This window comes from Copadichromis virginalis, linkage group LG10 (genome assembly GCF_057382275.1).
Source record: "Copadichromis virginalis isolate Kocher_CV1m ecotype Utaka linkage group LG10, C_Virginalis_male_GT1.1, whole genome shotgun sequence".
In the NCBI taxonomy this organism is placed as follows: Eukaryota; Metazoa; Chordata; class Actinopteri; order Cichliformes; family Cichlidae; genus Copadichromis; species Copadichromis virginalis.
Genome location: NC_140627.1, coordinates 29492579 through 29517978, shown reverse-complemented (window position 1 = coordinate 29517978; position 25400 = coordinate 29492579). Strand labels below are relative to the sequence as shown.

Here is a 25400-nt window from a genome sequence, read left to right as displayed (position 1 = left end):
AGAGCCGGGGTATGTTAGACCGGGAGGTAGAGAGCCAAGAAAATGTCTTTTTTTCTACAACTTTATTTCAGTTTTTCGTTTAAGTCAAAGATTTAATGAAGACAAATCGTTTAAGTCCACGACAGTTACAGGTGTGTTAAAATGCTATGCAAAAATAGACTAACGTACGCCTTAACAACAGTATACTACATTACCCACAAGCGAATGAGTGCAAAATATCCTACGGCAAGCAACAAGCCTTCGCGTATTTTCCCTCGCCTCCGCGTACGCTAATAACGAAGTTAAGCAGAAGTTTTTGTAGAAGTGTGCCTGTGTCAGTTCACCTGGTGTTGTTACGTTTTAAATGTTAGGAACGGTTATTTATACCGACTTTAACAACGCAAACAGCGGAAGAGTTTGCCAAAGTTAGCCGCAAAGCTAAAACAACTGGCTGGGAAAGCTAAAAACAACTGTAGCTAGCGGCATATGTATAGTTAGTTAGGTAACCTCTTTTTACTAGAAGCTTCATTATGCGTCCTGATGTTTTCAGTCACATATGAATTAATCTTAAAATATGCAAGACCATGGTCGTACTAAGAGAGGGGATGTGTCCTGGACTGGATGAAGACTTATTACGCGACCTTCGTGCTGCTGATATTAAAACAGGTGAGTTTGTGGGGCAATGTGTCCGTTTTAGCCTAATCACAGACAAGTTATCGATAACACATCTGATTTCTTGGTTTCACAGTGGAGGACCTGGTTTCATCAGACATTGAGGGCCTTGCTCAGAAATGTTCTGTATCCTATAAGGTATGTATACTTTAATCCTAATCATAGATCCCTAAAAACACGAGATAGTGACCCTTACAAGAGTGCACTGTCAGTTTCCAGCTTACCCAACATATTACTCCAATTTAATCGAGGTGCTGCCTCGAAATTATCCCTATCACAGCAGTTTATTTAGTGGTGTTAGGAAGGAATTTAAAGTGGGCTTGTAATGCTGCTCCTCATTTTCTGCCACAGTCCATATTAAACATGGCCAAACTTTCTTATAATGAGGTCCGTGTATGTACAAGTAATCCCTATGAGTCATAAGCTCAGGCAACTGCTTTAAACCTGCAATTTCAGACAGTTTTTTTTCTACTCTTGGCTGGGTGTGATGTCAAAGAGAGTAAATCTTCTTAATTTGGTCATCTCAGGTGCACAGCTTTTATGAGACCTGTTTGTTTGGTCCAGCCAGTCAGCAGAGAGTTGTCTAAAAGGGCATGTTTGAGAAAGTGGATGAACTAAGGAGCTGCACAAAGGTTAGATGGGAGATAAGATAAAATTTTGTGGGTGTGAGTCCTGCAAAGCTATTCTAGCATAAGTCCAAGAATTGAAATTCTAGATTAGGAAATTAGCTTAAAAGATGCCCTTTAAATTAACACAGAGATCACTCACATGTTATAGCTGGCATAAACACTGTAGGCCAGTATCTTCCTGAGCTTAGATACACACTACCACATGCAGCATGAGTTTCCCATTGTGTAAGTGGTTTATATTATTATGTGGGATACCTTCTTTTTTAAAGTCATCCATAATGGAAGCAGACCTCCCACTGGGTGCATTATATATATACCCACTGCAAACAAGCTCATTTGGTTAACAAGCCAGGAAGGGCTGTTTTTTATTACTGGGTTAAATCAAGGTTAAGCATCACATTTGCTTCCTATCCTTTCCTATATTTTTTGTCCAGATCTGCAGTTAAAACTGGTTTTATGCTTTGTGTTGATATAATAGAATATCAGCATGAAAAATGTATCTAAAAAGAAATGAAAGCGATATCTATATTTCCACAGAAAATGATAAACGGTGAAAAACTTTCTAGCTAAAAAAGAAGCTAAAAACCTCCTTCTGAGTTCCCCCACAAAGTCCTTCATTATCAGTCTGAACCTGCAACGATAGGTCAGCTCTCTTAGTTTTAAATCAGTGTGCAGTGAGAACCAGAAAAAAGGCAGAGATCATGAAAGAAATCCTGTCTAACTCAGAACTGGCCTTCTGGGCAGATAACGGTAAACTATGTTTTTTAGACCATGAATAGTGTTTTCCACCAAACTTTTCAGAGATATAAGAACACAAATGATCATGAAGGGTACCCGCGAGGGTTTTATAAATAAAAGTGTATCGGGGAGTACTTGTGTGGGTGGATGGGACGCTGAAGCCAACCCAGACTTTCTTGGTAAAAAGATGAGTGAGCATTTCCGTCAGTCAACCATCCTCTGTGGTCTCTGTGTCTGGACATGCAGACTGAACATGTATAGGATGAAAATTTTGCAGCCCCAGGGGGATTAAAAAGCTAAGAAATTGCAAGAGAACATTTAGAAAGGTGCAAAATAAATTATGCCGTCTCCATACTTCTACACTTGCACCATATCTCTCCATATAGCCTCGCTGTAATTTCACTTTCTACATTTTTAAAGCCAGTTTCATGGAGGAAACCTTCATCTGACTAATTTGAAAAACATCTTCCTGTTTCTGTACAGTAAAGCGTGTAAGAGAAATAATGACCAAAATGCATTTTTATAATGGAGAGAGACTTTGAAGATGTTTTCCCCATTAGATCATTATGCTTTTCAAATATTGTTTTTTTTCCCATCACTGCCTGCAGCAGGCTCAGGCTCATCCCAGTGGCCGAGCTAGACTTTCTAACCAGCTTGCTCAGCCTGCAGGCATCCCCTGAGCTGATTACCGGGCATCCCTGTGCTCCATCAGACTCCTGCTGTTGATCTGAACCGTTGTCCTGCCCACACAACAGAGATGAGGTCAATGCTAGGTCACCTATACATTTATCTGACTAAAGCGGCCTCCTACAGTTAAATTAAAGCTACACAAGACAAAGTTTTCATGTAAAAACATACCTGTCTCATGAGCCCACAAGCCAAATTTGGAGTGCCAACCTTCTTCCCACTAATTGAGACCCAACAGATTTGTCTGATTTCCCTAAATAAATTTCAGCTGTTGGGCATGAAGTCTAACAGGAAATCTTCTCTGCCCAGAAAGAGAGACTAATCAGAGTTTAACTCTGCTTAACAACATTAAGTGCTCTTTCTAGAGAAAGCTGGACTGCCCAGCATTTGATATTTTTGCGGTTGAGCTTCATATGAAGCATCACACATCAGCCTGGTTAGTGAGCAGTGTTCTTGTGCAGCTGTGATGCTGGAGGAGCCAGTGGAATACGGTCGGAGTTTTACAGTAAACTTGAAGCTAAACACAGCTCTGTGCACTGTCTATTTAGTGGCGTCTGACATGCATGTTTCCTACATGTTGGTCGTGACTTTGCAATTCGAATTGATTGCTGGTGGTAATGAGAAAGTCAGACTTTGAATGCCACGTTACGACTGACTTATCTTGAGACAGTGTTGATGTGGTGGAGGTGGTGAGCATTTTCTAACATGGACGTCATCAATTGTGTTGAGAGTTTTTAACTTCAAAGTTAGGATACGATTTGCATCATTTTCACACACACCAAAGCATTCTGGGGCAGCTGGTGCCCTTTGGATGGGCGGGCATTATCATCCTGAAAAGGTCGCTCCTATCAGGATGGAAATGTTTCATTGTAGGTTAAAGGTGATCACTCAGAACAACTTTGTACTGATTTGACTTTATGTCAACAGAAGTGGATCCAAACCATGCAAGAAAAATGTCCCCTACAGCTTAAAAGAGTCAAGAGATCGCCTCACAGCTGGGGTCAAGGGTTCAGCTCTTTCCTTTAAGTTGTACTCATTTGTAGCGGCTGAGCTGGAATACTGGCAGAAACTGAGCTGATTCGCTAATTAAACTAACTGCTAGTCCCTGCAACCATTTGGATAGTATGCCCAAAATGAAGCTTAAAAAATAATCCACGATATCACTGTCTCAACTTGTTTTTTTCCATCTAAAGTGATTTGACATGGAGCAAAACCAAGATCTGGCATTTACTTTAATTATGAAGCAAATGATGAATGAGGGCATTATTAAAAAATATCCTTCTAATCACATGAAGACAAGCTGAATTTTTACATTTGGATTATAATTAAAATGGCCTAGAAATAAAACTCTCCAATCTGGCAACACTGAGTTTTTTGTGTTGCAGCTGATCCATGCAACATTTGTGTGAGCCTCATATGCTGTAATTTTTCTATTTCAGGCTCTGTTTGCCATCCGCCGAGTGCTGCTAGCCCAGCACACAGCATTTCCTGTGTCAGGTGCTGATCTGTATGAGGAGCTATTGAGCTCAACAGCCATCCTCTCCACTGGAAACCCCAGGTAAAGACAATGCTGCTCACACAGCAGAGCACGCTTCTTTGTGTTTCAGCGGCTGGAGGGGATTTAACGACAGGCTCGATGCCATAAGGAAGGTTCATCTTGGGAATAAAATATGCGTTCCTGAGGACACATTCTTAGGGTTTGAAATGCACTGGCTTTATTTTTTTTTATCTTTTCCACTGGATTAGAGTCTTTGAAAGTCTAATGCCATGATCTTTGATGAACAAAACTTTCAGTCTTTGCAAAAATAAATTTAAGCAGCTTTGTTGGGGGATAAAAGTTTTATTATGTTTGCCAGCTTTTCTGTTCATCTTTGCAAACCTACACGGACACTGCAAAGCATGTAAAGTCAATAGTATCATACATTAGCAAAGATGTTTTGTATCTTACATCGATCCATTTTTATCAAACTAGATTCTTCATTCTCAATCAGTGCTGAAATTCAGTTTGCGTTGAACTACGCCGGATTATCCATCTGGAACATGGCTGCTGCTGTTGTTAAAAATACATCTGAGCAAAAGAGTCTTTTAGAAAAAGGCCTGCGTGCCACATTCCTGCACTGAGGAAACATTTTAGCAGCTAAAGCTGACTTTTTTTTCTTTTTCTTTTTGCTTGTTCTTCCATTTGGCTGGTAAACGTAGCCTAAAGTGGTTTCTGATATATCAGCTGCATTAACTTGGCCTCCAGCTTGACTACTTTCCTCTGAAAAACAAACACCACTGGCAAGTCTTTCAGAACATTTTTTGTGGTACATCAAAAAATTAAATTTTCATGATTTGACAAAACCTCAAGTTCCCTATGCAACCAGCACAACATTGTATTACAGCAGTACTTACAATTAACCTGTAAACCTGAGACACTGAATCCGATGAAAGGTTTCACACAGAGGTGTGCACTGGAATCCGAAATTCAGCTGTCTGTATGCCGTCAAAGAACAAAGCATTCCGCATAAATATTCCACTTTTGGATGGGAAGTACTCTTCAGCCAGGACACAGATGTATCTGGACGAGTCTGTGAATTGGGGCAGCATGGCATAATTTATAAGCTGCTACCTTTTCCACAGTTAAACTCACTGTTGTAGCATAATTAATGACCACAGGTCTTTTTTGGCCTCCCCATGGTTCTTTTTTTGAAAAGTGGTTTTCATAAATTAGTTAGTGCCTTGGATTAGTGATATGAAACTGAATCAGTCGTGTGAGCACAGTAGTGGGATTTGTGTGTGTCTTGGCTGCGCTCTACTGGTGGAAAGGTGAACTGGTGAATGATGCGTTTTGATGTCCATCGTGTCAGCTTGTACTGTGAGTACGCTGTTTGCTTCATGCACAGACAGAGAAATGAAGCACACACTTACTTAGCTTTAAGTTTATTAGAGACTACAGCCTAATGTAGGTTTAAGCCTAAAACTGTCTGAGTAATAGTCATTTCTGTTTAAATTAAAATAAATAAAAAGTTAGAGTAAATATCACGAACACGTCTTGTTTTCTATGTGGTTTTTTCTTGTTTTTTTTCTTCAGTACATGTGTGTTATTAACTTAAAGCCTGAATACAGTAGAGAGACAATCAGTAACATTAAAAAAAGGAATAATAGAAGAAAGAATATGATAACTTTTTTTGTCTGTTTGTTTTCTGTTTTGTTATTGGAGTTCAAAATTAAATAAAAATTGTTGAAGATAAAAAAAAAAAAGGAACAATAATAGGATGATGGGATATCTATCATAAGGCATAGGATTTGCCTGAAGTCCTCCACCATAGTCCCCTTGCCTAAGAAGCCCCACATCACCGGCCTGAATGACTACAGACCGGTGGCACTCACCCCAGTGGTAATGAAATGCTTTGAGAAGCTGGTCCGCAGACACATCACAGCAGCCCTGCCCCGCAGCCTGGATCCACACCAGTTTGCCTACAGAGCAAACCGATCCACGGAAGACGCTGTAGCCACAGCACTCCATGCTGCATTAACTCACCTGGAAGAGCATGGTAGCTATGTGCGGATGCTCTTCGTGGATTACTGCTCAGCTTTTAACACCATCCTTCCACACAAACTGGTGGCCAAGCTACAAGACCTGGGGCTTCCATACAGCACCTGCATGTGGATCAATAGCTTCCTCTCGGGCCGTAGACAGAGAGTCAGAGTTGGCCATCACACATCCTCAGCCCTGAGTCTCAGCACTGGCTCACCCCAGGGCTGTGTGCTCAGTCCACTGCTCTACTCTCTCTACACACACGACTGCACTCCTCGCCACCACAGCAACATCTTTGTGAAATTTGCAGATGACACCACAGTGGTGGGGCTCATTTCCAAGGGAGACGAGTCTACGTACAGAGACGAGGTGGAGCAGCTGACGTCATGGTGTAAGGCCAATAACCTCCTCCTCAACACTTCAAAAACCAAAGAACTCATAATAGACTTCAGAAGGAAAAAGGCAGAGATCCAACCACTATTCATAAATGGGGACTGTGTAGAAAGGGTGGCAAGCTTCCGCTTCCTGGGAGTCAATATAGAGGAGAACCTTTCCTGGAGTGTGAACACCTCCGAGCTGCTGAAAAAGGCCCAACAGAGACTGTACTTCCTGAGAATTCTCAGGAGGAATAACATCACACAGAGACTGCTGGTGTCCTTCTACAGAGCCACCATTGAGAGTGTTCTAACTTACTGCATATGCATCTGGTACACTAGCTGCACAGGGGCTCAGAGGAAAGCACTCCAAGGGATCATTAACACCGCCCAAAAGATCACTGGCTGCCCTCTCCCCACACTGGAAGTTCTACACAACGCCCACTGTTTTTAAAAAGGCCCAAAACATCATAAAAGACACCTCACATCCTGGCCACTCCCTGTTCGAACTGTTGCCCTCAGGCAGACGGTACAGGGCAATCAGAGCAAGGACTAATAGACTCAAACACAGCTGTTATCCAACTGCAATAACACATCTGAATACTACAAAAAAATGTCCATCACGCCACTCTTGTGTTAATCTATGCACGGTCTGAAGCATGTGTGTGGGAATGTATGTGAATGTTTTACTGTTATATCTTATTAGTATTTTAAGTATTCTATCTATTTTATTTATTGAATTTTATTGTTTTATTTATATTTTGATATTGCTAGGGATGATGCAATGATCGGGGACCATTCTTAATTTCGTTGTTCTCATGACAATGACAATAAAGTTTCTGATTCTGATTTAGATTTAACAGGACCCCAGTTCCCACCTCTCCCCCTTTAAATTTGTCATTTTAATCGCTTTAAAATTTGAATTACAACATTTTTAGGACAGATACAGATATTTAGTGATTTAAAAAGCCGATATTCCAAATTATCGGATGTTATATCCCAATATTTGGTATATCAGTTTAATTATGTACTCATTTACATAGACTTCCCTGTTAGTACAGAAAATAGTCCTTCCCAGTAGTATTTGTTTATTTTTCTTTTTTCACTCGTTCAAAGGCACTTATCCCTTTCAGAATCAGCATTATTTTTAATGTTGGGATTCTTTTTAAACACTTTTTTATTTAAAGGAAATAGTGATTGAATCTGCTGGCTGCTTCTGTGGAACATCTGGAATTTTGTAGTTATTCCCTTCCATAGTATCCGACATGAGTGGTTCCAACTTTTAATGGTGAATTGTTGTGTTGCTGTGCTTGGGCCCACCAACATGTGGTAAATTAGTTCTGTTTTCTTGCCACAGGCGGGTTGATTGTAGAAAAGACATTAATTTTAATGACAAATAACTAACTAGTGCTTCTTCTGTTTAATTTCAGTTTTAGAGAAGAATCCAGTTTCAATTGAAAAATCCAAATATTTCGTTTTTATATATTTTCTTAACCATGAACACTGGAGATGCCTTTAGTGCCTGAAAGTTGCAAAAGCCTTTAAACACTTTCCTTTCTTCTTCCAGTTGTTTTGATGTACACCCAGTGAAGAGGAAACTTTTTTTGGTTTGATTTCAACAACATAAATTTAATGTAAATAAAAAATCAGGTTAACTTTCCTGCTAAAACATTGTAAATATGGAAAACTTTCCTTGGACTGTCAAAAAGTTTTGAGCTCCTTGGCTATAGCTGAACGCTTACTGTACCTGTCTCATTAAATATCAAAAGGGAGCTACTTTTTGTCTTTAGCAGCACAGAAATACTCCCGAAACTTGCATTTAATAGACTTCAGTCGCAGCTCAAGCAATAAAACTCAAAAGCAGTTTAATAGTGAATGAATGATAAATAGTATTTGCTTGTGTGGCTGCTGAATATCAAACAATATGTACAAAGTAAGGCTAAACAAACCTTATCAGATTTTCTGGCCCTACACAAACGGGATGTGTGATGATGACTGATAGTGATTCAGAGCCATCTCATGCAGCCCACGAAGTAATTGTGCCAACACTCGATAGGGCGGTAATAGCAGAATAGCGTGTATCTGAACCATTGTAGAGATGTTTGGCTGTGATCAAGTGCTGAAATTCAGCACCAAATCAGAAGAGTCACTTAAAACCTCATTGAGAATGGCAGCGATTTTCTTCTGTCTGAGCCTTCTCATGAGGAATTCAGCCTTGAAGCTCAATGTCAATGGTTAGTTAATGAAGCTTAACACAAGTATTACACAAGTATCACAGCTCCCCTTAAGTAAGATCCTGCTAATTCCCACTATTTGTTTAAATAATCATTCTGGAACGGGGTATGGCCGGCAGAAAATATCTGTCGACGGGAATCTTAAAATCATCTTTTATAGAAAAGCAGAGTGCAACAAAGGCTGAGCCTCTTCATTGCTTCCTTTCCTTGGGGTCCAAGGACTGCACAGTCTTCTGAGCACACTGATGAGGGCAGCCTGTGGGAGATTTTGAATCTGTAACTTTTCAAGGGCAATCACTTTCATCCTTCTGAGTCCTTACAAGAACCTAACTTGACGATCAACAGTGCAGCTCTCACAGCACTGTTGTCACAGAAGGCAAGAATAATGCAAATACATCCATACCCACCAATTCTTCTCTTCAGAGTCACGCCATGGGTGGTGAGAACTGCTATCAAGCAGCCACAGGCTTCCAGCGATGCTTAACCTTCAAGCTGGAGGACCTTGGTTATGTAAATTAAACTGCATGTCTGTCACATCCGTCATCACGAGAAAGATGAGATTCCACAAACTGCACAGATCACTGATCTGAGCTTCAACAGACACAAATCAAAATGCTGAAAGAGAATAGTTCTCCGTTTCCCTGACTTGGATTAGGCCTGCTGTGAGACCATAAACTTGTTTTTTGGTTGTTTTTTTTTGGTAGAGATCTTCATTGAATTTTTCTTTTCTTCTGGGACTAGACTTCAACCGTGTCTGGAAAACTGCCTATGATAGAAGTCATGAGAATATAATCATTTATATAATCATTTTTTATTACTTTTGATTTTTACTTTCTTTGTCATTTCTTTTGTGAGTCCAGTTTAGTTTCAGCTATTTTCCAGAGTGGGTTTGTTCATTTCACTTTGGTTTTAGAGGTCTAACTGGAGATTTATTCTTCAGTATGAAATGTATGCTGTAGCTACATCGTAACCACAAACGCCTCTCAAACCCCGTGCCAGGGTTGGGGAAGTCCAGGCCTCGAGGGCCGGTGTCCTGCAGGTTTTAGATGTCCTTGATCCAACACAGCTAATTCAAATGGCTAGATTACCTCCTCAACATGTCTTGAAGTTCTCCAGAGGCCTGGTAATGAACAAATCATTGGATTCAGGTGTGTTGACCCAGGGTGACATCTAGGCCTTCAGGCCTGGACTTCCCACCCCTGCCCGATGCCATAACCTACAGCGTAACCTGACGTTCTCCTGTCTAGAAATGTAACCACACGTCAGGTCGACGCAGACCAGAACTATTGCGATTGGCCTCTTCATCAATTCCTCCTGTGCAAAATCTCATGATAATAAGAAATACCCAGCCAATATTTATAAAGGCTATTCTGATCATTGCAGTGGATGCATCAAGACACATTGGCAAAGGGTTAAACCAAACCAAGTGTTTTCAGGTATTTATTTATTTATTTTTGTTTGTCTTTGTAGTTTTACCTTTTATACCAGCGGGCCATGGGCCGATACCAGTCTGTGAGTCGTTTGGTACCAGGCTGCGAGAGTTGAGGCTCGGGTGTGAAATATTGTTACTGGTTTTATTTTGTTGTATGTATCTGTGACACCTCAAAGGCCGGTCCGTGAAAATATCGTCGGACATAATCCGGTCCGTGGCGCAAAAAAAGGTCGGAGCGCTGTTTTATACCACCACAGTGGATTTGAAATCAAACAATAAAGATGTGATTGAAGTGCAAACTTTAAGCTTTAAGAGGTTTAACAAAAGTATTTCATTAACTGCTGAGGAATTGTATAGATTTTTATAGCAAGTGCCCCATTTTTAGATGCTCAATAGTAACATAATTTTATATATAAGGATTATTTTTAATACCTGAAAATCTTCAGCTGTCAATGGACTGCCTGCACTCTAGACTCCATAGACATTAACAAAGAGAAACTCTGCTAGGCCTTTACTGCAGCCACCAGCAGGCATTGCTTGTTTAAGAGTCTCTCTGCCTTCGGTGTTGTCTTTAGTAACTGAAAGCATGCTCTGTTGGGTCGACAAGAGGTGACTGACCTGGTGTTTGAAGAATTTCCCTTTCCATTCCTTTGAAAAATGTTATTTCAGTATGATTTAGGTCATCATCCGTTTGCACTGCGAAGCTCTGTCCCGTCAGTTTTGCAGCGTTTGCTTAATCTGAGCAGAGCATTTGCAGTTTTGGGAAGCTGACTGTTTGCCACCTCTCTATATGTCTTAGTTGGTTTTTCAATCTAACGATGCTCTGCTTCACTTCCATCGTCATATCTTTGTGAACAGTGAACAGCTACTAAATGCAACTTCAACACTTGGAATAAAGTTCAGGTTTTTTGGAAAGAACGAGTCTCATCCAGCCATAACGCTGCTTGTCAGTTAATTCTCCAATTACTTCTGAGCCTCTGAAAATGAGGGACTTTGTATAAAAATGGCTTTAATTACTGAACAGTTAATGCAATACTTTTGCTAAACCCTTTGAAATAAAGGTGGAATTTGCACTTCAATCACATTCATTGTTTGATTTTAAATCCATGGGGGAGATGTAGTGGGACAAAATGAGAAGACAAAATTGCCTCATTGTCAACAGACCTGACTGTATGATTAAAATATAAACTGATACTGCAGAATAAAATGACTCTATTTTTTTTGGTCATTAAAGTAGAAGTGATGTAAGAAGAATAAGAGGAGTCTACATGTGACTTTGTATTCTGTTACCAGCAGCTGTCAGTTTCTGAACCAGCTGACAGTTTTTGGTGTTGTCTGCTATCGACATATTTGGGGCAATACTCAGTAAGCATTTAGGCTCAGCCGTCAGCGTTGACACAAAACACAAAAAATCGACCAAAACACACCAAAAACTCTGTTTTTCTCGCCTGCAGCAGCTTCTGGTTTCCTCAACTTTCAGCTGACAGTTTTCTTAATATTTCTCAGTGAGTCGTCGTCTAAATCAGCGGTCCCCGCCCCGGGCCTCGGACCGGTACCGGTCCGCGAGAGTTGAGGCTCAGGTGTGAAATGTATGGTTTTCAGGGTTTTTATTGGTTTTCAGTGTTATTTTGTTATCGTTTTTATCGTTAACTCGGTTTTCCTGGGTCTTTTCACGTGTGTTATGAATAAATCTTCTTTTTTTCGGTACCGGTACTAGTTTTATTTTGTTGTATTTATCCGCGACACCTTAAAGGCCGGTCCGTGAAAATATTGTCGAGCATAAACCGGTCTGTGGGGACTGCTGGTCTACATGATTGGAGAATTAGCAATTTTATGGCCATTGGTCGTAGTAATTCAGTTTGAGAGTGAATGCTCTTCCTGTTCTGTATTTCATACATATTGCTTACCTTTTCCATTTAAATTAAGTGAAAATCGGAGCTGCATAAAATACTTTGTCGTTACAGTTGGGAACAAAGGTGCACACTATGGATTTTAAAATAAACATTGAGGTGAAGCCGCTCGAGATTTTATCAGGTTTCCATAAACCATAGCGATGATTTGATGCTTCTTAATGAAGTAATGCAGTGAGAGTTGCAGTTGGCTATTTTTACATTTTTATGGAAATGGATTTGTACCTTTTGACTTTTTATCTAAAAGACATGTTTTTCTGCTAATGGAGTTGTTCATCGTTTGTACTGATGACTCAGCTGGGAGAATCGTGCATCATTGTCTGTGCAGAACATGGCAGGGTGTTTGTACCTGCTGTAACCCCTGGCATCTTGAATTACTCCTCCCACCTGTCAGAATAATTGTAGATGCATAAGAGATAACAAATCCAAGCAGTAATGAGCCCAAATGGTCATTTGAGGTGATTAAGAGATATTATAAAGGAGTTGAGAAACACTGCTTGATGTGTTCTGCTTTGGGAAAAAGCTCTGATAGCATCTTCAACTCTATTGGATTGTTTTTGCTTTTTCAGCGTTGTTTATGAGAGCTTGACAGTTGCATTACCCCGTGAAGTTTGATGAAGTAAGCACTTAGCATTAATTAAAAAGAAAGATACCAAAATCAGCTGACTCATGTGTGAGCTTATCGGTGCCCCAGTAAAGGACGGAGCAGCCCTCCAAGCACAGATGTGGAATCATGCATTTCTGTAGTATTTCAAGCGTTAAGTTATGGACAGGGCTGTAAACAAACTTGACAGGCGTTCTGCTCCTGCTCGGCAGAACTCTGATGTGAAGTCAGGTTGTAAGGATGAGGTTAAAAAGCAGCTCCAGAATGATATGAGATGTTGACAGCAGGTTGTGAAACTTTCGACCATGGCCTTCCTTTTAATCACATCTGTAGCATCACATAAGTCGAGCCCGCTGCTCACTCAGTTCAGTAGGAAATTAATGGAGCTCTGGTGATATACCGCTTAAGTTTCTTGTGGCATGAACGCATAAAGAGAGCGGATACACCGGGGTCGAAGAGGTTGCGTATAAACGACCCAGGGCGTGCAAAAGGGGAACTCGGGGGAGATTTACTTGCACAGCAACAATGAAACCCACAGCAAGACTGACAAGTCTGTAAATCCTAAGCACACTCTCATCACTCACTATACTGATGTGAAAAAATATAGTTGAAAGTAGCATCTCTGACTGGCACTTGAATCTATTTGGGATGGAAACAGTTTAATATAGAAATATATAAGTGAGGAATGATTTCAGAACTGTTTGCAGCTCAAAGGGTGTCGAGTTCAAAAACCAAGTTTGGTGTGAGTAAATAAAAAAAATTGGTTATCTTGAGATATTATCTCACTTCCTGTTTGTCTGCTTTATGTGATAATAGCTCTACAGGACTGAGCTGCTGCGGTGAATAAACAGCCGGTTTTAGGAGCAGCCTTTTTATTTATGCCCTTGTTTTTTATTCATAGAGACAAAGATTCTTTATGAATAATTAAAAAAAGGAGCTGTTTTAAGTGTCTCAACTCTTCATGAAACTATCTTTGAACATTTAGACATCATAGCTGTGCCCACTATCAGTGACTGTCATCCTATGTGCTCACATCAGTCACCCTGAATACTGATGTGTCCCCAACAGATTCCATATCTTGTGGCCACAATTTTGTCATCACGTCGCCATGCATCGCTAACTCGAGGCCACACAATAATATGTTACCGGGATGGTTTCCACTGAGAATGATAATGTGAAAGATTTACTTTTACTGCGGTGGTTGGATGCATCAGCAGGGATGATGAGACAGAGTACCGGGCTGTGGTCGACTCCTTTGTCACGTGGTGTGAGCAGAATCATCTGCAGCTCAACGTGGCAAAGACCAAGGAACTGATCGTGGACTTCAGGAAGACCAGGAAACACTTGACCCCTGTTTCAATCCAGGGGGTCAGTGTTGACATTGTGGAGGACTATAAATACCTTGGAGTACACATTGACAATAAACTGGACTGGGCTAAAAACACCACAGCACTTTACAGGAAGGGCCAGAGTCGTCTCTATTTTTTGAGGCGACTGAGGTCCTTCAACATCTGCCAGAAAATTCTCAGGATTTTCTATGAGTCTGTTGTGGCCAGTGCGATCCTCTATGCTGTTGCATGCTGGGGGAGCAGGCTGAGGGTCGCAGATGCCAACAGACTTAATAAACTGATCCGTAAGGCCAGCAATGTTGTGGGGATGGAGCTGGACTCCCTCAAGGTGGTGTCGGAGAGGCGGATGCTGTCCAAGATAAAGACAATGTTGGATAACACCTCCCACCCACTCCATGACATGCTGGTCAGTCACAGGAGCTCGTTCAGTGAGAGACTGAGATTACCGAAAAGCACCACTGAACGACACAGGAAATCATTCCTGCCTGTGGCCATCTCCCTGTACAACGCATCCACTTAACACACTGTTTGCTGCTATAACTACACATGTTTCTTTTCCAAATATTTATTTATAAGTGACTTATGTATGTATGTATGTATATATATGTATATATTGTACTATTCTTAGTTAGTGTATTGTCTATCTTGTCTTAATGTTGGTTTAAAATGGAGCACTGTAACAAAAAATAATTTCCCCCAGGGATCAATAAAGTATTCTGATTCTGATTCTGATTCTGATTTTAAAGTACTTAATTACACTTGAGAATATTTCTGCACACCATTTAAAGGCTATAGTTTCAGTTTGTGTTGCACATGAGATTTTATGATGTTCATGCCACAAAATTAGACTTTATATCTTCTGTTATTTATTTAAATTATACTTGTATGTCTCAAAAAAACCTTTCATTCATTCATTGATCCACGTCAAGCCCCTCCCTGAGCCTGATTCTGACTGAGGTTTGTTTTACGGTTGAGAGTTTTTCCTCCTCGTGTCAGAAGAACGTGTTTAATCATCTGATTGTTGGGGTTTCATCTCTAATATTATCCAGTCTTTAGCTTACAATGTACAATATAAAGCACTTTAAGGTGACAGGTGTTGTGATGTGAAGCAATATAAATCAAATTGAATTGAACTCATTCATTCATGACTTCAAGCTCTTGAAAATCGGAAACCCAGTATCTCATATTATTATAATATTCTATTTCAAGTTTGAGTAAGTTATTGTTCAGTGCACACAACCATACAATCATGGGGAAGACTGCTGACTCTGCAGTTGTCCAAATGAAGATCATCAACACTTTCCCAAGGAGGGTGAGACACAGATATTAATTGCTGAAAAGGCTGGCTGCCTGCAGCATTCCTTACCAAAGCATGTTTGTGGAAAGTTGGTTAGAAGTCCATTTAGAACTTTAGGAAGCGTCACACGGAGTGGACTGAGGCCGGTGTGACTTCATCACAAGCCACCACTTACAGACGACATCAGGACCGGAGCAACAGCTGTCACATTGCTAATGTTAATTCCTAATATCGAGCTAGTCCTGAACTAGAGGCAACATCAGAAGTGTGTAATCTGGGCTAAAAGGAAAAAGAGCTGAACTCTTGCTCAGTGGTCCGAAGTCCTTTTTACAGATGAAAGTAAATTTTGCATTTCATTTGTACACTTTACATGTACTGAAAATAAAATATTTGAAAATTTTTCTTTTGGACTTTTTCTTGACACTCTACTTGTGTCCTGATTTAAAGTTAGAAAATTGTATCTTTTTGTATCTTGTACCTTTTTTTTTTTTTTTTTTTTTTTTTTTTTAGGTATATGTAAAACAAAGAAACAGACTTGCAATCCCTTTTGCTCTAGGTATAGATCATTGCTGCACATCTAAACCACATCAGACAATCTTAATTGTTTTAATTAAAAAGCGAATGATGTTTTGTGATTCACTAAAACTCAGGCTCTATAGATTTGTAACCTGTAGAAAAACAACAGTTCACTTAAGCACTGAGGAAGATACAAAATCCTTCAAAAAGCAGTTAATGAAAAACCAACGATTTCTGAATGAATTTGAAAGCTGCAGTTGGTGCCTGAGCTTGACAAGAAGCAGCTGGAATTAAGAATTGGCCGAGTATCTTAAGAGTAGTCTGGAGTCAGGCTCAGTTTGTATTATGTTTACCCAGCTGCAGTTTTTGCCGGCTCTACGGCTGCACTTAATGGTTTATTACATTGGATGGCAGTTGTGAGTAATGAATTGTACCTTGTTTCTTGCAGCTTAGATAAACTGCTGGATTCGGGCTTGTATACTGGAGAGATAACAGAGCTGTCGGGAGGCCCGGGAAGTGGCAAATCTCAGGTGAACATTTCCTACCTTACCTCTCCGTCACTGATAATTTCAGCCTCATAAATTCACTCCTTTTTAGAATTCCCCGTTCTCCCGTAGAATAAGAAAATGCACCTTCCAGAGTCGCTGTTTAACCGAAACAAATTGTTCATGTTAACTTTAACTATCCCCGACATGCTTCCCTTCGCTTGTAGGTGTGCTTTGGTGTTGCAGTGCACATTTCTTACCAGCTGAAACAGAGTGTGATCTATATCGATACGACAGGAGGGCTGGCTGCCAGCCGCTTGCTTCAGATGCTGCAGGCTGAAACCAGCAACACAGAAGAGCAGGTGAATTACCTGAAGCTGCATTGAAAATTTTGGGTTATTTGAAGGAAAATAAAAACAAGCAACTTCTGCTTTACAGATGGAAGCTCTTCAGAGGATCCACGTCTTCCGTTTATTTGACGTTTACGCTCTGCTCGACTGTCTGTACAGTCTTCGCAGTGGTGGGCTTCAGCAGGTTTGTTGACAATTGCTTTTTTATTTCGCTTAAAATACACCAGCAGTCTTTCTGTAGCTGGGGAACCTTTGTAGAAAGACGAATCAAATTTCAGCAATCTAATTTTGTCACATTTTGTATTAGGCGTCTGTTGGCGGCGGCTCTGTCAAGGCGGTGATTGTGGACTCTGTGTCAGCTGTTATCTCGCCTCTACTGGGAGGCAAACAGAATGAAGGTGATATCTCTCTCTGCTGGTCCATCATAGTCAATCATACCTCAGGCTGTTTTTACACCTTCAGCCATAAAACTGAAAATAAATGTCACAACACGTTTAAACACATCTGTGGAAGCATGACAGCCAGTCATAAGCAATTGGCAAAATAACACACTAATATTTGTGGTGTCACATTAAACCGCAAACCATTACAGTTTAAGCATGAGCTCGAACCTCTGCTGTCAGTTATAAATAGAGCTGTTTTCATTAAATATGTAATTGCTTAAATTCGAGTCTGGCCTCTTGGGACTCAAAATAATTGAAATTCGTAATCCAAGTGAACTTCATTCAATTTGTAATGTTTGTAGAAAGCTCCAAAACTGTCATCTAATTAAACTGACAGTCAGTGCACCAAAATTCAAAGGTTCTTATCTAAAATAAACCTGCCTGTAAAAAGACATAACAATGCAAGCTATTAGCACTCTGCAATCTCTGCTGGTCTGTGTAGTGCAGCTCCTGATTGCTGAATAACTCGATTCAAAGAGAAAACCAGAAGAAGAAAATCCAAAAAATGAAATCAAACTATCGGATAACATCACAACACATGAAGACAATAACATTTCTCTTACCTGGAAACCTTTCGGCCTCATTTTCAACTCCACATTTTTATTCCTGGAATCCTCTGTAGTACTGTATTTTTCATACATAAGGCGCACCGGATTATAAAGCGCATTAAGCGAAACAAAACAGTCAAATAAGTCCAACTTTACTCAACTCATTCTTCTTGCTTCCTCTACTTCCGTACCATTGATTCATTAATGCTGAATTCTCTCGCAGCGGCTCTATTCCCATGTTGTTGCAGTATATTAATGACTAACCTCGTATTGTGGATGGATTATCTCAGTTGTTCTCCTGACTGAAGTTTGGTCCGTTTACAACATCCTGCCATGCGATTGCATTTGTCCCTAACCATCAGGAACCCTCACGTTAATTTTTATCAAGTGGAAAAAAGTTAGCGTTCATCCTCCAGCTTCACTGTGTTTATGTTATGCTAACATAGCTGTGTCGCTAGCGGTCACGTAGCACATCATTATATACCAGCTGTCCAACTTCAGTAACCCTACAAACGTCACTGCTGTTTAGCTTTCTGTCTTCATTTATGTTGGAAGTGATAGCAGAGCTGTATGTTTTAATTTTTTCAGAAATCTCTCAGTCAGAACATGCTATATCATGTTTAGGTGGAAACTAGCGAGCTAACTTCCTGCTAACTTCTAACTCTGTTAAATTTATAAATTCTGTTTTCATGGATGCCTGGATGTTAAACTTAATTGTTAAAACCTGGTAAAGGAGCAACACTGATTATTTTATTAAAGATGAAAGAATTTAGACAGTTTTAAACTCTCAGTGATGCTGCAGTATTCGTTTGACTTTGGAACCTGAAGAGATGGAGTTTAGGACCCAGATTACTCTGGGAGGCTCCTGACTAATGCTCCAACAATCCATCAAGCGGTGCAGCTTCATAGCTTCAAAGTCGTACTAAAACATTTTTTGACAGATTTTTGAGCGCCGTGTACCACATAAAATCGGTTCAAAGTCAGTAAGTACAACCAGAATTCATACATAAGATGCACCGGATTATAAGGCACTGTCGATTTTTGAGAAAATTAAAGGATTTTAAGTGCGCCTTATAGTCTGAAAAATATGGTACGTTTACATGTATTTGGCTCCTCTTCCTTTAAGGTCACCTTAAACCAGGGTTGTCAAACTCAGTTTTAGCTGGAGGTGCTATGTGTACAGAAGTATTTGGCTAAATCTCTTACCTCTGAATTCAGGTGTTTTCAGTCACAGGTGTATTAAATCAAGCACTTAGCCATGCAGTCTGTCTTTACACATATTTGTGAAAGGATGGGCTGTTCGAAAGAGCTCACTGAATTTGAGCACGGTATGGTAATAAGATGCCACAGCGTGAAATTTCTTACATCTACACTTCCTGTAGGTATGAGGTGTAGGTGGTATTGTTCATTTATCCTTATAGTTTAAGTAGTTCAGTGATGTGTTAATGGATTAAAAGAGTAAACAAATAATTGATTTTAAGTTTGCATGCATATAAAAAATAAAAATGAAAAAGTTGCATAACCATGATTCTGTTCAATCAAGAACAAACACTGACAGTAGGTGTTTGTTTAGCTTACTGTTGGGAATGTTAATAAACCTACAGCCTGCAGTTTTCAAGAAACTACACTGATTGATAGGCCACATTAAAATTAGCAAAGGACTGGATGTGACCCACAGACCTTGAGTTTAACACATGTGCTTCAGGCAAACAACAGTGAGAGAGGAGTGTTGGTGAGGAAGCCATATTAAAGTTATCCACACTCGCTCACGTCATCCAGAGCTGAGAGTAGAAAACTGCTTGAAACAGTCTTCGGAGCAGGTTGAAGCTCGAGATCATTTAAATGCTGCGTTTAAATATGAGCATCCAGCAGAAAATAAGAAAAGCATAATAGGTCCTCTTTATAGATGAAGCAAATGCACTCCTTTCAGTAAATAAGGACGTCTTTGGTTTTTACAGCCCACCATCTGTGGAATTCATTGAATGTTTCCTATGCACTCCTTAGAAAAGGAGTCAGCCCTTTACTGCTGGATTATAATTCCAAATGTAATTTGTGAGCTCGGGCACACTGCTGCTGTGCTCAACTAATTACAGTAATGAACAGCACAGTGGAAAATTTGTATCCAGTAATTTGGGTTTGGCACACAGTAGAGTTCATATTACTTCTGAAGAAAAAGGTAACATTTTTAAGGTTTTAATTAAGGAATATTCAAAGCACAGAGTAATGTTTGGATTGTTATGGTTATGAATTTGGTAAAATATTAAACATGCAACAGATCACAAGATGATAAATTTAAAAGCAAAAACAGTCAGGAAGCAACTGAAAAACATTAAAAAACGCATTTTAAAAAATAGAGGAAGGTGAAAATCTCAACGTATGTTGACATGATCCGTGTGACTTTTATACTCGCTACAATTAAAGAGTGTTCCTTATATTTCATGCACCATTTCAGCCTTAAAATGACTGAAAATGAGTGGACCATCTGTAGTTACTTTCTGCCACATGATTACCACCACATGCTTTTGTCGTTTTATTTTGTCAGCTGCGACCAAGCTTATTTGGTAGTGCTATACCAAGACACCAGCCATCGGTTAGCCTGCTAATATGTGTAATTTAGCACCAAATGTAAAGGTTAGCTTGCTACTTTTGCAGATTTTTATTAGGAAACTTTGGAACAACAAGCTTTTACAGTTCGATGCACTGGTGAAATACAAATGTCTGTACCTAAAGTGACAGATCCGTCATGGGCATCGCTACAAGCTTCAACAAGCAACCGCAGCTTTTTTAAGTCAACTCGAGCAATTTTTAGGAATGCAAATTTCGCTGTAATAAATTTAGCTTGAGCTGCTACTGTTGAGTTGCTTTGAAAGTTCCTGTGACAGAGCCTGAGAGTATTCTGTACATGAACTAACCTCTCTACAACTTCCTTTGCCTCCAGGCATGTCCTTGATGATACAAGTGGCAGGAGCTCTTAAGACGATGGCAAAGGACTTCAACGTTGCTGCTTTGGTACGGATGACTCAGTCTTTGATGTGTGCTGCTCTAAATGCAAGATGCACTTCCAGTGTCAATCTAAAGTCTACACAAACTACTTCTTGTTATTCTTTCTGAGAAAACTAAACATTTTACTGCTTTTTTGGGTTAATAAATAGGATTATAATAATTCAAAAAAATAGTTTTAAAGTAAAATCAACCCTGTTTAGTGAACTGCAGGTTTTAATTATGTTTAAAAAAAGGAGTATGCACGTTTAAAAAGCATGCACCAAAGAAAACTGATCTTCACCTCAAGTGATGAAGTTATTTGAAGGGAGATAAAGATAATTTGGTAGCCTTTCAATAAAAGTGGGACGATCTGCTTGTCCCACTTATATCTTCCGTCTTCTAAAGCTTGTGTTACGCGTGGGAAGCTGTACCAAAGCATGGTGCGATAATCTCCTGAGAGTGAGGGAAGAAACTAACACGATGGTGTCTGGGCCCACAGGTAACAAACCATGTAACAAGAAGTGGCAGCGGGGAAGTGCAGCCCGGCCTCGGCGTTTCGTGGAGTCACATCCCGAGAACCAGGATCCTGCTGGAGCGAGTAGAGAAGGCGGCGGCTGTCAGCCAGCCCAGTCTGCGCTCTGCAAAGCTGATCAAGTCTTCCAGACAGGTACAAGAAGCAGCATTAACTTGCAGAGCAACCAGCTCAGTGTTGATTCTGTCGAGGGGTTTCGTTGTTGTCAAAACATCTTGTTAAAATGGAGACTTTGAAGTCGTGTTTGCCCTTTTAATAAGAACCGGTCTGGTTTGATAAAGACATGTTTTATTCCTCCGCCGAGACACGAGCCAAGGCGAGGAACGTTTTCCGTTTGTTTGTCTTCGAGATTAAAAACACTACCAGATCAGATTTGAGTAAAATTTCTGGAGAAGAGGAGCATGGGCAAAGGAGAAGCCTATTAGTGGGGATAAGGATCACTTACATTTATGCTTAGCGTCCACACTCCTCCTGTATTTAAACTGGGAAGGCTATTCCAGTAACGTAATGTTGCTTTATCCATTCCAAAACCAGTTTTGATGTTTGTTTGGGGTCATTGTGTTGATCCCAATTCTACATAAAGTTTCATCTGTCTAGCTGCTGATCTGAGGTGCTGTTGAAGAATTTGGAGGTAGTTTTCCTTCATTATTCCATCCACTGCAATGTGCGAGTAGCACTGGCAGCAAAACAGGGCATGATGCTACCACCACCAAGCAAAGATTGAAAAATAAATTCAGTCTTGTGCCCAATTTTTGTTTTTAAGTAATTTAAACAACGATTTCTTAAGTTCATCCACCATGAGAAATGAGTTGGTCTGTTATGGAAGCCACGACAGGTCAACTCGTTTTTCAGACTTTTTGGATGTTCACTTAGTTCATCCCTTTTTTTTTCCTAGCACCACGAGTTCACCTTTGGTCTTCTTCAGTGGGACTTTCACTGTAATTTTCAGACACAGGCCTGTGTTTGTTAGTAAATGCAGATTATTTCTGAAACTGCACTAAAACATGTCTCAGTGGGGATTACTTTCATTTCACAACTGAATTTGATTTGATAGCATCTTAGTTTGAACGTATCCTCTCGGGTTTGATAACGATCACTGATATTCCTTCGACATCAAAGATCTTTTAAACCAACATTTTTGTTAAAAATAATGGGAGGAAATTCACTCTGCATTTTCTGCTCCGGAGTTATAAAAGACGGTCGTCAGCGGAAACAAAGCAGCTTCAGAATGAACCGAGCCAGTGAATATTTAATATTGTGGCAGCGTTGTGTTTAACTAGGTCTAAATCAACTGTCATGTGCTCTGTTTCTTAGCCTTGTCACATCAAAGAGGAATTTGACTTGCAGTGGTGGAGTCGCTCAGAAAAAGGGTCCTCGGGAAAGAGGAAACTGGGTGAGACGGATTCCTGATGAGAGCAGCCGTAATCCTCTGCATAAATGTCACACCAAAGGTACACGCATGTTTCTGGGTCGAATTTGGGAGAAAGTGTCTTTTTGAAGTACTCTGCTAGCATTCAAGCGATAACTAAACTTTATTCCAATTAAAAACGGTCGCCACAGTTATTAGCTTCAAAATTGACCTATTTAGATACTGCCGGCGTCATGCTCTGTCAGTCATCTGCTGCAGCTTTGGCATACTGGCCTGAGATTTTATTCTTACCTGTTGGAAAATCGGGAGGAATATAAAGGCTTTTCTCGTGTTTCTTTCAGGCATAGCTGGGTAGGCTCATGCGAATTCTTCTCAGAGTGTGAATACGTTCGAACATTTAATTAAAGCCACCTCATAGCCTGAAGTATCCCACGGATGAAAAAGGCAAATCTGAATTATCCCTGAAAGCCATTCTGATGCAGCAGGCTGAAGGGAAAAAAACCTCTCAGCATTTCACTGGATCATACAAGGAGTCTCACGATCGAGAAAGGGAAATGTATTTGGTTTAGCTGGAGCAACGCCTTTTTAAAACAAATTCTCTCCATATGGTTTTGGGGAAATCTGGCACAAGCAGAGCTCTCCGGAGATTCGCGCATGTTCATAACTTGTAGCTTCGGAGGCCAGCATTTATGCCATTCATCTCTGTGACACCACAGCTTTTATTGCAAGTGGCTCCAATGCAAATCAGTGCGACGCTCCAAACACAAACCGATGAAAATGAGACACGCTGGAATGATGTTACAGGGACATTTTTATTGTCTTTGTCAGGCTTGTTTATTCCTAATGGCAGACAGATGTTTGTTTTCAGTGCAGGAGCTGAGCTTTAATATCAGAGTGTTCTTCAGGCAGTCGAAAGTATTGCTTGATGCTTATTTTAAAAAAAACAAAACTGGTTCATATCCTAGACTTGTGTGTAAAATCAGTGTCAAACTGTACGTTACTCATGATTTAGAGGCTATATTCTACATTGTTACAAAATATTCTACACCTCATATAATCATAGACTAATCTAGCACTCCACCTCCAACCTAAATGTGTGTTGCATCTGTTGGTCCGCATGAGCAGAAAGGTTCAAAAAGAATAAATTAAAATGACCTGAGAGCAGTGGCATTTGAAAACATAGACAGTCACGGTAACATCCCCAAACTTAGAGCTGCCCTCTGAACAAATAACATCACCAGAAAACCAGCAGTTCATGGCTGGGTGAAAGCAGTGTATAAAATGTAGTTTCCTCCTCTTTTATTAACAGGGAGCTACGACACGCCTCTTGCGGATACATTCCCAGATCCAGCTGGGGGTCACTTTCTGAGCCTGGCTCTGTTCTTCGGGTTCGGCCAGAGTGTGCGTGGCGGAGGCTGCGTCGTAATCTGGCACGAGGTCCCCGTCGTACGCCACGAAGTATCGCCTCAGCTTGTTAAAGTCCTGCACCGAGTCGGGCAGGAAAAGCTTCACGCCGCTGAAGATGTCCAGCAGTGTCTACGGGGAAAACAGTGAGGTCAGCAGAACAGACACCCTGCAGCAATACTTTCCCTACATTCAAGGGAGCAAAGTGCTCTGCTTTTCTGCACTGTTCAGGCTGTGTAATATTACCATGTCACTGATGGAAATGAAGATAAAGACATAAAAAGGCTTTGTAGAGCTCAGTCTGTGATTAATATCAGTCCAACTCTAACAGTCAGTAAACCTTAACAGAATCTCTTCACGTCCAAAGAAGAATTTACAAACTCTGAATTTGTTGCAGTCTCACAGGGGACACCTGCATTAAAGGATGCACACCCAGGCCTTGTTGAAATATAAACTATTGTGGCAGTAATTAAGGAACAAACAGCCAGTTTCCGCTTGTGATTGCTTGAGATAGTGGAATGGTGTTAGTGAGGTGGCCACATTTCACAGAGTGAAGACAAACTCTGTAAAGGTCAGACCAGGATGTGAATAAACATTCAAGTTGGATCTAACAATCACAGCGGCTGCTCGGCCAATACTCAGCACAAACCGGCCTGTTGACCTGGTTCAGTTAATGACCTCATATACGCAACATTGTACATGTAAACTTTTCTTCAGAAATTGGGAATTATTGACATAATTCTAGCTTCAAAAACAGTCCATAAGCTGGTTAAAGGTTCCCCTGCCCGTTCCTGTTTCTGTCCTTTGACAGCAGTTACCAGAGTTGCAAATATAAAGAGCCACTAAACCGCCAAATTTGGAATATTTGTATCTTTAACACTGTACTGAAAACGAGAAAAAAGTTTTAAAACTGTCAAGATTTTATTAGTCAGCTGGCCTCTGAGTGTTGTAATCTATAACCTGTCAAAGCCATAAACAACGCACTGATGCACTAATTTTAGAACAGGATTACAGTTTTTAACAAACAGTTACTTTGTTTTATGATTGTCAGACCTTAAAAGAAACTTAAAGATGGATTTAGTTTAATAATCCTAAATAGCATTTGTTTCTTCACATTAACTGCGTCCAGAGAACACATTTAAACACACGTTGTGTTACTAACCTTGTCATTCCTTGGCTCCAGTTTCTGTGAGGTAGCTTTTGCTTTAGTTTGTCCGTTGCTGTGGACACTCTCACTCTTCTTCACCTGATAAGAAACAGTCTAACGTTAGGTCATCACTGCAGCTTTGGGTTTGCGCCTTGTGCAATTCTCGTGTTCTGTAACGATGAAACTTTTCTTTAATGTA

The 25400-nt window shown here is 40.3% G+C and overlaps 2 protein-coding genes across 2 annotated transcripts in view; one reads left to right on the top strand and one right to left on the bottom strand.

Annotated features, from left to right (window-relative positions):
* Positions 1–24022, top strand: rad51d (RAD51 paralog D). The gene is made up of 11 exons (XM_085470992.1): positions 1–645; positions 728–789; positions 4145–4263; positions 16390–16471; positions 16654–16788; positions 16865–16960; positions 17084–17174; positions 20706–20776; positions 21249–21416; positions 22596–22732; positions 23960–24022. Exons 1-10 carry the CDS (start codon positions 564–566, stop codon positions 22689–22691), a joined length of 1002 nt encoding a protein of 333 aa, XP_085327118.1. The 5' UTR covers positions 1–563; the 3' UTR covers positions 22692–22732; positions 23960–24022.
* The window catches only part of lig3 (ligase III, DNA, ATP-dependent), a 20171-nt gene continuing 18214 nt past the window's right edge, over positions 23444–25400 (bottom strand). Inside the window, exons 20-21 of the mRNA XM_085470991.1 lie at positions 25217–25300; positions 23444–24186 (exon numbers count right to left, since the gene is read on the bottom strand). Of these exons, the coding sequence (XP_085327117.1) occupies positions 23953–24186; positions 25217–25300 (318 nt within the window). The 3' untranslated portion in view covers positions 23444–23952. The remainder of the gene's footprint in view (positions 24187–25216; positions 25301–25400) is intronic.

Excerpts from the sequence above, each read along its gene's own strand:
- rad51d (XM_085470992.1), top strand. The coding sequence starts at position 564 with ATGGTCGTACTAAGAGAGGGGATGTGTCCTGGACTGGATGAAGACTTA. Across the intron at positions 4,264-16,389 it reads CTCTCCACTGGAAACCCCAG|CTTAGATAAACTGCTGGATT; the intron begins GTAAAGACAATG and ends TGTTTCTTGCAG. Across the intron at positions 16,789-16,864 it reads CCAGCAACACAGAAGAGCAG|ATGGAAGCTCTTCAGAGGAT; the intron begins GTGAATTACCTG and ends TCTGCTTTACAG.